At 38.9% G+C, this 16051-nt stretch overlaps 1 protein-coding gene across 1 annotated transcript; it reads right to left on the bottom strand.

Moving 5' to 3' along the window:
* Positions 1–187: 187 nt before the first annotated feature.
* ints6 (integrator complex subunit 6) lies at positions 188–15032 on the bottom strand. The gene is made up of 18 exons (XM_053626357.1): positions 14571–15032; positions 14414–14491; positions 10136–10285; positions 9612–9701; positions 8956–9139; positions 7577–7696; positions 7146–7294; positions 4702–4854; positions 4340–4472; positions 4109–4203; positions 3923–4033; positions 3623–3829; positions 3350–3476; positions 3089–3231; positions 2796–2964; positions 2323–2685; positions 1301–1394; positions 188–1114 (listed from the first exon to the last, which is right to left on the bottom strand). The coding sequence occupies exons 1-18, from the start codon at positions 14679–14681 to the stop codon at positions 1021–1023; spliced, it is 2571 nt and encodes an 856-aa protein (XP_053482332.1). The 5' UTR covers positions 14682–15032; the 3' UTR covers positions 188–1020.
* Positions 15033–16051: the final 1019 nt, after the last annotated feature.

Genomic DNA, 16051 nt, shown 5'->3' with positions numbered 1-16051 from the left:
CTCTCATGGGTGGTTGGGGTCAAAGGTCATATGGGGACCAATAAGAGGGATTTGTACATATTTGTAAATAAACCCTTTTTTTGCACCAGAACATTTGAAGTCACGCGTTTATTAGAAACAGGCATTCTCTTTTCCTGACTGAAATTCTTTTCATTTTCAGTCCACCTCTTACTATACACAAACTAAAACAAACTCTGTTTACAGCAAAAATGTTTATTTCGAATACTTATTGACAGTATAAAATAGAAATTTTATTCATCCATGTACAAAAAAAAAGTAGGCTTTCATGAGAAATGTCCTTTAAATAATACTTTAAATTTCCATATTTACATTTGTACAACTTGCACAAAATAAGCAGAGCTTGGAGTGCTTGGTCCCTATGAGGAGTCAAGATGAGATCGGCAGGGTGTGATGGTGGTGTGAAAATAAGAGAGGAGTTACTATGAAGGACGGATCCAAAACAAAGAGAAAAAAAAACTGTTGATGGGAGAAAGGAGACATTCCCAGCATTCCATGGACAAAAGACATTTTCTTTAAGGGAATGACAACCTTGTTTGTTATTGTGTTGTCTTGCTAAACTGTTGTTAAAGTAATTCTAATAATGTTCTTGAAGAAATCCTTACAGAAGGATTTCATTTTTAATAAACATTATTAAATTGTGAAGACTCTGACCACTGGTTGTTAAAATGAATGATTGCTTGAGATGTCCAATTTAGAGCCAATTCTCATGATGGCACAGATTGTCCTGATAGACAAATGTTTTAGTTTTTTTCCCCCAAAGTCGAACTTAGGATTCAACTTCATCTGCAATAAGGATTGGGAATTTTTTTTAACTAGACAATGCACTTGACAAATCCATTCATCTTTGGCATAAAGCAGGAGAGATAAAGAGATAAGAAAAGCACAGTAGGGGGAAATGAGGTGGAGGATGAAGAAAGATGTGGGGGGGTTATATTCTACCTTTCCCCTTTGCCCTGAGGTGTGATTACGCCAAAGTGCTCTCCGTGTGATTGCCTGCGATTAGAAGTCGTCCAGATGGTTCATGCTGTTCGCGCGTAAATGGATCTCTTCCAGGAAGTTCTCCAGCTGCTCTATGAGCACTCGCTTTTTAAATCTGAAAATAAACACACAGAAGAAAGCGCTAGCTCTTGTGTACAACTAGATCTAACAGGGATTAAACAGGAAATTCTATCACTCCTGTTTACACTTATAAACCGAATTGATCACTTTTTTGATTAACAGATTAATGTTTATTCATTAAAATGATTAATAGACGTTTCCCAGACAGAGTGCTGTGTACCTCGCTGCCTCTTTAATGATGTTCTGTAGAAAGATGAGTCTCGTTTCCAGACTGCCCTTGATCTGCTTCAGGAGGTAGAAGATTCTCTCATAGCCTGCAAGAGGAAAAAGAGAGAGAAAATCAAGAAAATGTCCTTTAGACTTTGAGGAGTACACTTCACATAAAAATATAAACTTTAAGTGTACTACATATAGAAGAGAATGTTACACCACCTGATGGGAGGATACTTTATATTGAGCAGATATAATGAATAAGCATACTTCATATTGAAATGTCTATTTTATTCCAGTAAATACATTTCAAAAATAAAATGGGTTTTATATAAACAGCAGGAATGACCAAAATACTGATTATTGTAAGACTATCGGCATAAAAATATTTATATAACCGTTAATGGTATTTTTGTCACCCACTGACTGTAAAAGTTGTTTTTTTTTTTTTTTTTTTTTTTTTTTTGAGAGTCACGATGAAATTAACATTTTAATTCTAACAACATCCCAAGACTAGATCTTTGGGTTTAATATGCATGCAAATTTATGCATCTTTAATTTAACTAGATGAAGCCTCATTTGCATAAACATCACTTTTGAACATACAAAAAAAAATAAAACCTCATCAGTTATTAACCAACAAAGACCGATTGTCTCATCTACTGTCTTAAAAAAGACCTCATTGACCTGTAGCATCTTGCCTCGAGTGTGCAACATTTAGAGCTAATTACGCTACGCTGTATGTTGTCTGCTAGTTAGGATTTCTCATCAGACATAAGACCTCACTATATTTGAGAAGCAGCGACTGTAGAAAATGTAAATAAACACATCTGTGTGTAAATCTATCACATAATATCACAAACTGTGAAATTGTTAGCCAATTAAACGTGATGTAAAAAATGCAACATCATCACGTATCTATACTTCACTCATCAGTTTTGTTTAAGGAAGATTGATCTTGGGGCTTCTAAGAACTAGATCTTGCTTCGTGTTCCACATTTTGTTGAACATGAGCCCAGCGAGTGCACCTACGTCGGCCTGGCTTCCTGATCTCCCTGGTGATGAGGACGCGGAGCTCTGTGTTCAGTTCGTGCCCTTCCTCAATCCTCCTCCTCTTCAGCTCCTCTTCCTCTGGATCGTCTCCACCGTTCTCCCGCTCGGCCTCCTCTTCCTCCGCCAGGTGATTTCCGTGGATGTTAGGGGGGGGCAAGGATGGCAGTTCCTGGGTCCGTTCCAAATCAAGACAGCCCATGTGATTGGAGTCTGGGGCACGCTCCAATTCGACGTGGCCTATGTGGTTGGAATCAGGGACCTGTTCCAAATCGAGATGGCCCATGTGGTTGAGCACTGGGGCTTGCTCCAATTCGAGGTGGCTCACATGATTAGCATCCGGAGCTAAAGTTGATTATGAAAGGTTACGAATATACACATGAATTTGTACTGAAATTAAAATGATTTGGAACATGACGCTAAAGGACGTGTGTGTGTGTGTGTGTGTGTGTCACCTCTGGGTGGTGTCTTATTGGGCGGGGTGTATGCACGTCCCAGGCGCAGTAAAGGCGACATGCACCTCCTCCGTTTTGGAGCACCAGTAGGTGTGCTGGTATCGATGGGTCGCTTGCCTTTTCCCTGAGTTCCAGTCACAAACTCGTCTGCTTCATCCACCATCATTGCCTGTCAGCGACAGAACAGAAATATCATTATTCATCATGTTTATATTATTCAGTGAGACAGAAAGCAGACAGATTAATTCATTGAGCCACCCAAAAGTAATCAGCATAAACCGTCATCATAGTACCTTCTTGTCCAGTTTGAAGGGGTTGCCAAAGGTGTGCAGTCGCCTCGGCTGGTCCGGGTCCACCTCTCTCAAGGGGGCGGGGACAAGTTTCAGGAAGTCCTGATAGTTGCCCATTTGTGCTATGGGCACGCTGTGGAGCTGATCTAGAAGAGAAACAGACAAACGTGTAAAGACTAACTGGATGTAAATATATAGAGGAAGTCATAACTTTTTATTTTCTTTCTTTTTTTTTTTTTATACAAACAAACAGAACAGTGTCACCTTGGTCTTGGCCCTTCAGCACACACATGCTGGTGTTCAGAAGATTTCTCCTCATGCGACTCAGCTGGTCCAGCAGCTGAATCCTGGGTATGTCATATGGGTTCCGCAGACTCTGTGGCTTCAGGGCCTACACACACACACACACACAGAAATAATTTTTAAAAACTGCTATACTGAGTTGAATTAATTAATAATTGATCAATTGTGTGTGTGTGTGTGTGTGTGTGTGTGTGTGTGTGTGTGTGTGTGTGTATCTGAGTGTATGTGCGATACCTTGTTCAGCACAGCCAGCTGGAACCCTGAGAACTCTTTAGGGTTGATGTCAAGCGGGCCATCTCCCATGATGCTTTGCAGCAGCTGTGCAAAGTCCTTTCTGTGAGCTAACGAGAGAGCGGAGCCTCGGAGGCGGAGCTTGATACCCACATCAGGCCCCGCCTTCTTCCCAACAAATGCACAAACACGGTCCGCCTCCACCTTCGCCTGGAACACACACACACTTTGTCTTAATGAAGTAAAACAACTACAAAATGTCTTGGATTTGGATTCAGAGAGCTTAAAATTTTGAGGAACTACCTGCTGGCTGAGTTTCTTCAAGTATGAAGCAACGCTGTAGCTCAGGCCGTACTCCATGCTTTCAGCCAGCAGATTCGGTGCTCCCATCATCCTCAGCGCCTTCCTCAGGGGCTGCAAGCAGCCAAATCAAGTTTACACACAAGTGGTGCGCGTGTATGTGCTCGTGTACGTGTGTGTGGTGCTCACCGTGATGTAGTATGGTGGCATGGTCTTCAGGTAGCTCTCGAAGGCCTGACGCCATTTTGGAGTAGGCTTGAATTTGTGCACTCGAATCAAGTCATCTAGAGGCAGACAAAACGATACATGACTTGCACGGTACGGAAAAAAGCATGTTGCCATGGTGACATTTCTTTATGTTATGGTACTAATTCTTTAAAGGGTGCACAAGGGGCACATTGTGTGTGTAAAGGCACTTACCAAGTAGGGGCAGCACCACAGGGTAGTTGTAGGGCATGATGAAGAGGTTGACACAGCTCAGAGCTGTACTCGCCTTCAAGTAGCCGAACGGCTGCCCGAGCTCGCCATACTTAGCGCTATTACCTACGTAAACCTGAACACAACAATTAAAGGAACAAAACGTACACAAAAACACCCTATTTACTATGTAGTGTGTTCATAACCTAAGAATGTTTATGTGACCTGAATAGTGAAGATGGTGGGTGCGATTTGGGAGGCATCCACATTGACGGTGTAAAATGTTAAGTCCCCAACAAAGGGAACAGGGAGTAGGGTACCATCTGAAACACATGCGAGGGTGTGTTTGTGCACATGTATGTTACCTGCCAGCAGGTGTGTGGTGACTTCCTCTCCAGAATGTACTGTGTTAAAGGAGACGGCTCCAGCTCATACTTATCGAAAGGGACCTTATCTACGACCATAGGCTCTGCCTCCAAGCAGGAAAAACGCACCTGTGGATGAGCCATTCGTGGTGGCTGTGCACACAAAACACACACACACACCCCCGACACACAATGAGACATATCCATAAAATCTGAGAAGACTCCATTTTAAAAGGCAGTATAAAGAATCAGCACATTAGCACTGTAATGACCAGTGAAACATGGAGTGCGCAAAAACCACTAACTGTTGCAAATCAAGGTTTGGAGAGATATGAGTGAGTTGTGCACTTCCTGTAGAGTGATGTAGGATGCAGATGTCCTCGGGTGTGCCTCTCAAACTTGAACTAGTGCATGCATTAAAACAGCAATAGCTTTTTTAATATTTCTAATTTATCAAACTTTTAGTAAAGTTGGGTGTAAATGTTCTTGCAGGCCAAACCTAACTAAAACTTCTTGCCAGATCAGTAACACAGATTTTCTTCACGTGGGAATTAACACACATTTTGACAAATGCCAACTGCCAAGCCTGTTAAGAACACACATGATTTACATATGCATAAAAGGCAACACTCACAGTGAGCTTTGAAAATAACCAAACGATGACTAAATAGTGAAAGAGCGCCTCCAGAGCCATGACCAGTAATGCAGCTCAACCACTGCAGCACATCATCGATCATAGACACACACTAAGACCTGTTTCACGCTGAAGCAGGAGAAGTAGCACTTTTTTTTTTTGCCGCCCGTGTTAACAGGTTAAAGGATTCACACTGCATGATCATTTCGGCACCGAGTCTATTTCTGCTGCACTGCTCATGCTGAATTAAAGTGACAGTACATTGTTCCTGGTCAAAAAAAACATGGGTTGAATTTGCATGTCTTTCACACAGTCACCATATGAGTGATGTTTCCATCGCAGTTTATGCACGTTTTCTTCTCAAAAAAAAAAAAAAAATAAATAAATAAATAAATAAATCACATTTACCAACTCAATTGAGTGCGTACGTTCATGTGCATTTTGGAGATTTGATTACATTTTATTCACCTCTTGACCTTGGTGATGATAAACCGAATCAGATAATAAGTTCCGATGTTTTTCTCTTCGCTTTTACACCAACCAGCAATGGCCATTTGTTGTGTCATGGTACATTTCGTAAAAATAAATAAATACCAAGGAAAAATGATCAATTGTAACTCTGTAGGAGCATTATTTAAACCTGAAACAGAGCTCAAAATTTGACTAAAATGCCTGGTTTCCATGACCTATTTCTTGAGAACTGCAGAAGTGCGGGACTGGTGTCGTTTAAAGATACTGTTTTTTTTTATAACCGATACTTTGAATGTTTATGTGCCAATAACCGATATGCAGAACCGATATTTATTTATTGTTTTACTTTGATACTGTTTTTGACACATTGATAACACCACCAAACAAAAGTTTTATTTATAACAATTTTGTCAATTTCACATCCTCCTTGTATACAGAACAAAACTCTTATTTATACACCAATAAATAGAGGGCTCTGAAAGCGTGCAAACAATAAAATAAAAATAACAGCTTCGACGAGGTACATAGATTATGTGACTCAGTGAGTTTGTCTCTATTTCTTAGCTCCAAGCTGCTTAAACAGCATACCAAGCATTTAGGCAACACATAATTTGTGTATTAATGGCTCTTATGTTAAATAAAGTTTATTAATTAACGCAAAGCAAGTATACTTTACGAGTCAACAGGACTCGTCTCCCCACAGATTTAGTGCTGCAATAGCGCTCCTGCGCACAATTCTAAATACGCCCACAAGATGACACCATTTATCGTTTTTTCCGATATTGCAATACTTTTAATCAATTATGGAAAAATGCTTAAATTTCTGGAAAAATATCGGTAAAACAGATTTACAGTCGATCTCTACTCTATATATTTTAACTCTACGGGATGCACAGATTTGGTCCACTGCTGCTTAAACAGTGTAATTGCATTAGATGCATAATTAGGAGCAGTGGTGGCTTGATGGTTAAGGCTCTGGGTTACTGATCGGAAGGTCGGGGGTTCAAGTCCCAGCACTGCGAAGCAGCCACTGTTGGGCCCTTGGGCCCTTAACCTGCTGACCCTGCGCTCGGACCCCAGCTTCCTGACATGCTGGGATATGCGAAGAAAAGAATTTCACTGTGCTGTAATGTATTGTATATGTGATTAATAAAGACTCATTCATTCATAATAGTGCGATGCATTGTTAAACCCTTTTATACTTTACATATTTGTATTTGATCTGAATTGAAAAAATTGGTATGTTTGTAAGGTAACCATTTCCCCATGTGAGTGAATATGTATATATATGTGTGTGTGTGTGTGTGTGTGTGTGTGTGTGTGTGTGTATATATCTCACCAGAGTGGGGGAGTTCTGATCAGGCCAGAAGGACTCAGGAATGGGCCAGTGGCCAACAGGAACCCCCGTTTTAGGATTAGGCCGCACGTAAATGAGCTTATGGCAGCTGTGCCACTGCTGGGGGCCGGATTTGGCTTCTGAAGGACCATCTGAAAAGGATTTTAAAAAGATTTAAACCTTCATTCTAGACCACAGTTGTAATTGAGAATGGATTTCAACAGCTCCTGAAAAATATATAAAAATGTATGGAATGTAACCATGCATTAGTATGAGAAGGAATTATGATAATTATAGAGCTTAAGAATAAATCACTACGGGCATGCTATTGTGGAAAAATAACCCACGATGAGGTTGGTAATGAGCTGTTACTATTACTTAGGAAGTTCATCACACTGTAATGCCTATAAAGAGTCACTAATGACTTATTTTACCTTCAGCAGGGTCGGGTCCCGTCTTCTCAAAGTTTATCACGACTCCGCTCTGGATTTTCTGCACCAGAGACTCCAGGCACTGGTTCAGCATACGCTGAGAAAACACACTGTACGAGCGACCTACACACACACACACAATTGTATACCAATTATTTGTAAGTAGTATAAATACATAAAAGTATCTTAAATTAGCTAAAAATATATTTTAATAAATTGAAACCCAAAGAATTAACACAGATGGTTCAACAACTATTGTATTTTTAAAGAAAAATACAATGAAATCATTCAAATGTGTAACCACTACCACTAATAGACTTTAAATAAAACTTAAAATTAAATATAAATAATTGAAGAAAGCTAGATTTAAATAACCTAAATCTCTCACTTTTTGTTTATATTGATGGCTCTGGAGCCATTTTAAATCAGTGGACTTGAATTAAGGTTAAATATAAAGAGGCAGAATGATCGACTGTATTCAATAAATAACAGACAAATGATATATTATTATGAGGCATTGATGATTTAATAGAACTGATACTTTGATGTTTTTTTTTATTTTATAATAAATATTTTTTCTGAAACATTGTACATTAAATATGCTTCTTCATTAAATTTACTAAAGCAAAAATAAAAGGAACTACTGAAGCTAGTCAATGAATTCAAGTACAAAATAAAATTTATATTACAACACTTTTACTTAATTTTTGCTGTTATTTTTAAAAATGGAGTCATTTTATAGTTATATATTTTTTGTTTAGGATTAATACTAACGTGCAACATTTAACTACAGAACTGAACAATTTCTATTGTTGCACCCAGTCACACAATCAACCCTGTGCACGCTCTCTCTCTCTCACACACACATAAAGCAAGTTCCAGTACTTTCTTGAAATAGACAGCAAATTGACCCGCCTCTCTTTGTTCAATGTGTGTGTGTGTGCGTGCCAGTCAGCCAGCTACATCACTCAGCAGTTTAATTTAATTTATCAACAAAACATAATTTAAGAAACATCACTAAATACTCTAAATGCTCCACTCGCATCCAGCTGTGATAACTGTTTGTGTTAATAGCATTTTAATAAACTTCCTTTTTAAAACACGACTACCGTTAACTTGGACTCAAGTGCAGCGGCCATTTTGAAATGCCTGGCTGCAGAACTGTTAATACGAAGTGACAATCTGGCCACACTTTAATATCTCACTACTAAGAAATATCTGCCAACTCACGTTTACATGCTAGTTTCGGCAATAAATCATGCTAATTACTACTTGAACAAAAACAAAGATCTACATTTCTCAAAGCACCTAACATTAGCTATCGTAAGCAGGAAATCCATCCTAAATGTTATCTTCAATACAGATTCTCAGAGAATACTCACCTCCTGTCACCTCACACATGGGCGTGACGGGGGAGGGGTCGGCCGGGACACCGCCCATTGGCTCAGGCTCCAGAGGGGCGTGGCCTGAAATGCGGAGCACCAAAGAAAAAAGGCGCTGGTCCCAGCGGAACGGCTCCTTCGTTAACTCGCTGCCCGGCAATGGGGTCATCAAGGGCAAATGCAACTAGGTGAAGGGGAATAAAAACTGAAAGGTGTGGACATAGAGACGTAAACTAAACAGAAGCTATTAAACTAGACCGATTGGTGCGGATATGGTGCTCCTGTAAAGAGATTAAAAGAGAATAAAAGGACTCTTCAAATATCCCAATATCACATGTACCTTATTTTATAATGCAGGTTTAAAAAAAAACATTCTCCAGAGACACCAACCCTCTCTGCTAGTTCCTGCCAAAAAATTTTTCTACGTACTGTTGTTAAACATGTTTAACAAGAGGTTGTGTTTGACAGGATATGAGGAAACCATGGTTAGAAATGTTCTACTCAAGCTGGATGCAGAACTAACTGGAGGTAGGTAATGTTGTGAATGGGGAAATGAAAAAATGTCGTACCACACGTCATATGATGGAATGAGGAATGATACAAGGCGATCATTTGAATTTGCCGCTTTACCGTAACCAATAAATCACACATCATACCTCGTCCTGCACTCCTGAAGTGCTGGTCAGTTTGCTTCCATCTGTAATGGCCACTATGATGGCAGGCTCCAGGAAAAATGGGTTTCTTCCCTGCAGACAGACAGAGCTTACAGTATATAGTCGTTTTCCCCGACTATTTTAAAGAGAAAAAAGACACATCATAGTGTGGGTTCATAAGGTGTTGGGCCACCGCAAACTAACAAACGGTGTCAAATACACAGCTTCTACAAGTCTCTGGAGCTGTACTCCATTCTTCAAAAATTATTTTTGTATCATGGTTTCTGTAGCGCGACATCCAATGCTATCAAATAAGATCAAAACTTTATGATCTTCACTAATGCACTTTACAAAATGTGTTACACAGTGGTAGCCTTGAATAAAAGAAGAGATCAATTGCTAACACTTAATGTTCTAGTGCCTGTGTCTCATATCGCTGCAAAAGGTTCCTTGAACCTCAGTAAAATCAAAGGCGGAAACAAGGGGTCATGAGCATCTATATTTATCCCAATGATCAGATACGGTACCTGCCCGTAGTTGTCTATCCCTGAAATTAATCTGTTTAGGTTAAGCAAATCGAAAGAGGTCCTTAAAGACTGGCCGAATGTGGTTAAACCAACAGCTTGCAGGTTCCTCAATTCCGTCATGAAGATGGCATGGCTCTCTTTCCATCCAGCCTGAGAAGAGAGACAGAAGTAGAGTAAGAATGTCAGCTCTTCCCATAATGAGAAAATTGACTTACTGACACGGTTTATGACAAGAACAGTCATGAACTTCGTATAACTTGGTAACAGAAGCTTGCAGAAGGTCGGCTTGATTATTAAGAAGACATCAGTATATTATCTAGACCGATACTGGCACGGTATGAAACAGGCTGCATCCCTATTGAGACCGATATAGGTCTGATACCAACCCTATAGTTTCCCTACATTATCACTTGCTAGCGTGAACACTGGGTTAGCAAGACAGTCTTAATCCCGATCGTAGTAAATTCTGGTGCAGCTCTACAGCAGTGAGAAAGCAATTTGACCAGAATGCAACGCGTGAACCAAACATGCCATGTGTGGGGTTTTTTTGTGCAGATGAGAGACTAAATTATGTTGGTTTAATGTTTGAAAATGGTTATTAATACAGGGTATCAGCACTTCAAATTTTATACTTTTTAATACCATATTCAAGACATTTCTAAAAAAAAAAATATTATATATATATATATATATATATATTTATATATGTGTATATATATATATATATATATATATATATATATATATATATATATATATATATATATATATATACACACACATATAAATATATATATATATATACACACACACACACACAAATATATATATACACACACACACACACACACACACACACACATATATATATATATATATATATATGTGTATGTAAGACCTGCACATCACGTCAATCATGTTACTCGCTATATCAGCTATAATGGATTGTGTTCATGCATATACATCCATTTCTGGTTTAAGTTAACTATAGCAAGGTAAAATTCTATAAAAGGTATATGGGAGACCAGAGCAAATATCCTTTTTGCATTACCCTTTGCTCCAACAGTGAAAGAAAAACAAATCCAGTATGTCCTTTCCATGACTTTCCAAGAGAGGAAAAAAAGGATTACGGCAGTCAGAAATGAAAAAGATGTAAAACTTACACAGCAGCTGCATTAGAAACCCCCTCACAGCAGTGTTTGAGTTTTTTTGTGTAATTTAATGCCAGTGTAATGTAACAAGCAATGCTATAAATGTACAGAAATTTTTTTAAAGAAGAAAATATATATTTAAAAAAAAAAAAACCTTGCTATTTTGTAATATTACTATTGCACTAGGGATGTCACGAGAACCGATACTTCGGTACCAAGTCGGTACCAACATTCCACATTAAAACGCGATGGTACTTGCTTTCTGCAGTAGCATGAGTACCGTGGGTAATGAAGTGCCGTGGTGCAATTCTTCTGGAACTGAAAGGGGCAGCAAATACGCACAAGTGTTTTAGTCGGTCCACAAGTGGTAAAGAAGAAGGATGCCAACTAGCACACGGGAAAACTACAGAAGATGGCGACAAGTTTAGCTCCACCACGACTTGTTGAGAGGAAAGATGGTAAGAGTCAAATATGGAAATACTTCGCATTCGAGGCGGATGACAACAAACATATAACTGATGCTCTCAAGCCGGTTTGCAACCGATGTAATCGTTCATTTCAAACAAAGCAAGGAAACACCTCGAATTTGGCGAAGCACCTGAAAGACGGACCCATCGCATTGTGACCGTGAAACCAGCTAACGTTATGCTCCATGTAATGTTTGCGATCGGCAGTTATTTGATAACGACGCTAACGCATTGCAATGTTATAAACTACCTCCTAATGGACCACCATGCATCGCCATTCAGCCCGTGTCCTGTCAGCAAAATGTAGCCTAATGTCACTAATAATTATTCAAATGTTCATGCTTTTAATAAATCTTTTTGGCCTGCCACCATATCAGTGAATTTAAACTAATGCTTGCATTCAGACTATAAGGGGGGGGCGCGTTAGTGCACCTTAGCACTTGTAGCCTCCACTGTTTTATTAGTCATTGTCAGACAGTGTTTGATAACCAAGATATCTCTCTCTCTCTCTTTTTTTTGCCAGTATCAGCCAGAGGAGGATGTCCTCCAGGAGAGTTTTTAATTTTATTTTTTTTATTTTATTTTTATACCACACCGTGGTATTGAGTATCATGTACTTTTGATGGTATCGTGACATCCCTATATTGCACTGAATAACACTTAACAATAATAATAAAAATTATTTGGGAGTACAAATAGTAATATATTTCTGACTTTCATGTTTCATATAATTCACTTTCATGTGTTAGACTTTGTGGCTTTTATTTTGGCGGAAAATCGCAGGAAGACCTCCTTTTAGTTGGAGATAGTTTTGTTTTTGTTTTTTTAAATTCACTTCCCAATACCAATCAGGTGAAATGTTGTAAACCTCTGCCCACAAAAATGTTTAAGATTACAGTAACATAAAACTAAAGTGAATCTGGCATGTATTAGGTTCTAAATGCACGTTATAAGTAATAAACTCACAGCATGAACACAGCGTTTCCTGTGAACCGAGCCGCTCTAAAACACTGATGAGCCGTACACACTGAGTGCAACACAGTCACATGGGTTTACCATCTCAAAGAGCAACGAGCCAAAGTAACATCTAAAATCTTTACGGTGTCGGTTCGGTTACATTTTTAAGACCTTTGAAACATGAATTTGAATTCCATTGACACAAGATCCTCATCCACTTGAGTGGAAACCTCCATCCTCTGCCATACCCTTGGTACGGCATCACTAATGAAGTGACGACTGCAGACCCTTGTATGAGATGTGATATTGAACCTCTTGTGTCAAATGTGTTTCCACTTTTTGCGTGTTTCTTCGTCCACACGAAAAGCGTGTAAACTCAGTATAGAGTTCAATTTCGTTGTGTCCCGTTATGTGAGATCTCCTCAAAGTTCGGCCAGACATTTACATTTATTCATTTAGTAGACACTTTTATCCAAAGTGACTTACAAATGAGGAAATACAAGCAAAGCAATATATCAAACAGAGAACAATACAAGTAGTGCAACCATACAAGATTTATAATTGAGTTCCAGAAAAGCCAAGTGTGCAGAGTAGAGATGTAAGAGCCAGTGTAAGTTTTTTTGTGTGTTTTTTTATAAAAATAATAATGTGGTTTTGGCATTTTAAAGGTTAGTTAGGTGCTCATGAAAGAGGTGGGTCTTTAACTGTTTCTTGAAGATGGTGACAGATTCAGCGGTCCAGAAAGGGGTTGGAAGTTCATTCCACTACTGAGGGACAGTTAGTGTGAAGGTTCTGTAAAGGAACCTTTAGCTACGCTGAGTAGGCACTATTAAGCATTGGTCTTTAACCGATTGCAGATTGTGTGAGGGAACATAAGCCTTCAGGAGAGTGTTGAAGTAGGGAGGTGCTGTTCCAAACAAGGTCTTGTACGTGAGTATCAAGGCCTTGAATTTGATATGGGCAGCTACAAGAAGCCAGTCTTCCCGGCGTCTATACTTTAACTTTCTGTAAGCCATTAGTATAATGAGATTATATATTATACACACACTATAATAATAATAATAATAATAATAATAATAACAACAATAATAATATAGTTTAATCGTTGTAAAATTAATCATATGAAAGAGTTCTGCTGCTAGTACACTTCGCTATAGGAACACGCTATACGGAAGTAAAGTCGCTGGCTGAGATTCTACAGGAAATATGTAAACTGTGTTCGTGCATAATCTACTGACAAATGTATTAAAGTACATTAGTGAAAGTACATCATCAGCCCTATGCATATCAGCCAACATTTTTGCTCTTTTAATTGTGAGCAATATGAAAACAAATCAAACCAAAAAAAACTAATAAACAAAAAGTACCAATTTTGATGTGATTCTGTGTCAGCAGGCAGACTAACAGCCTCAGGACCCTTTATAATCCTAATTACAGGATTATAAATTATTACCCGTTCTACCCTGCATAGTTCCAACGCAGGGAATATTTTCGACCACCGTATTCGTTCCACCCACCGCAGTCCCCTTGCTCCTCACATTAGAACAAAATGTCGGCCATGTTTTGAAAGAAATATCGCTGCTTGTCGGAATGTTTCACACACAGCGGGCACAATAGTTGACAATTTAAAAAGTAAACAACTCAGACGGAATAGAAAGTTGTGTTTTTGAGTCTCTGAAGAGAAAATTACACTAAAACACTACCTTTATCCCGGCAGGAGCTTCCTCGAAAGAAACTAGCATGTATCGGTCTCCTCTGCTCGCCGGATCCCTACTCCTGAGCTGCGTGGACACATGAAAAAAAAATCACGAAAAAATATTTTAAAACGCTAATTATTTAGGTTTGCGCCATGTTATTTACCTTGAGGAAAGTCTCAACAGCACCCTTAGCTATGTCCAGATAGGTAGTGCCCAAACGGGAGCGCTGGTTCATAGAGGCGGACGTGTCTATCAGAAACAGGATCACAGGCATCGTGTTGCTTTTATGACACCTTATACATGTCACTGCTAATCGGCCAAATGAAGCAAAAATAACCAAAATGTCTCTTTTGTTCTCCTCCTGTCGCTTCTGTCAACACGCCGCTAGCTAACACTCATGCTAATGCTAACGCTAACTGCCTTACACATCCTCAAAGTGTACAAAACAGTTAACTGAATGTAAATAATTGCCCCGCTTCGTTGTAAACTTGAGAAAAGCTATTAAAAAACCCTTGGGTGGGGAAAGATTAGTGATACAAAAGGGTAAATAAGTGTCTTTTGGCAGGAAGTTGGAAAGATAAGCCTAACTTTCATTTCGGTGCAACTTAAAGACTGGAAACCTCTTTCGCCGCCTCACTTCTTTTAACTCTGGGCTCAGGCCAGGATCCGCCCTTAGTGTAACGTCACGGCTTGTCAAAAAACGACTTCGCTGATTGGTCCTTTTTGGGGGTCGTTATTATCATATGCAAATAAAGAACGTTTATAGTGACGGGAATTCCGATTCTTTTGTGTGAGTCAAATCATTCGGTTCAGCTCATCAATAAGATGACTCTCGGTTCACAAAATGCTCATTAAAAAAAAGGGGATATTTTGGCCTGTGATTGTTCTCAAAATATTCTCAAATGTTCTCAGAATATTCTCAAAAGATAATATTTCGACAGCTCCACAAGCTCTTTTTGTGATTGGCGACAACATAATAGTTGAAGTAACTTTTAAGGTTTGGCATCAAATTTAGTTTTCCTCAACAGTTGTTATTATCAATCTGTTAAGGTTAATCAAAAGATTACCACCGGATAATTCTCCACTTGGAGCGGTTTGTCACTACGTAACTGAACGTCAGTAAACGAAGACGGCAGTGTTGTAATTTTATATCTTCAGCGAACAGAGGCGAGACCAATCAGACAGGGTTTATAGGAAAATATGTTGAAATGCTCGTGTCTTATTGGCTGACAGCTCTCAATACTGCTGAACGCTAGCTCACAGAGTCAGTTAGTGTAAGCGGAAAAATTGATACACACCAAGTAATTATTATTATTATTATTTATTTATTTATTTATTTTTTTATTTTTTTACCAGTAAAGAGGTTGAAACTAACACTAACATCCTCTGATGCTGAAAACAAGGTGTGTAAATATCTATATAAGTTCCAAGTTACGTGAACATGATATGAGCAGAGCATAAGGACAGATAATGTACTCTGCATGCTACTGTATCAGCTAAACACATACAATGATAGCTTAGTTGTGCCTTCCTATGGCTTGCAACACCAAACTAGGCTAGTGTCGTGTTAGAAAAACTTTGACATTTTTCGGTCTGGTAGTCCTGCAAACAGTGATAATACCCTAGGTGAGGTTTATGATAAAA

The sequence above is a fragment of the Ictalurus furcatus genome, chromosome 6 (genome assembly GCF_023375685.1).
Source record: "Ictalurus furcatus strain D&B chromosome 6, Billie_1.0, whole genome shotgun sequence".
Lineage (NCBI taxonomy): Eukaryota > Metazoa > Chordata > Actinopteri > Siluriformes > Ictaluridae > Ictalurus > Ictalurus furcatus.
The sequence above is the reverse complement of the archived record's forward strand: the minus strand, read 5'-3'. Positions and strand labels throughout refer to the sequence as shown.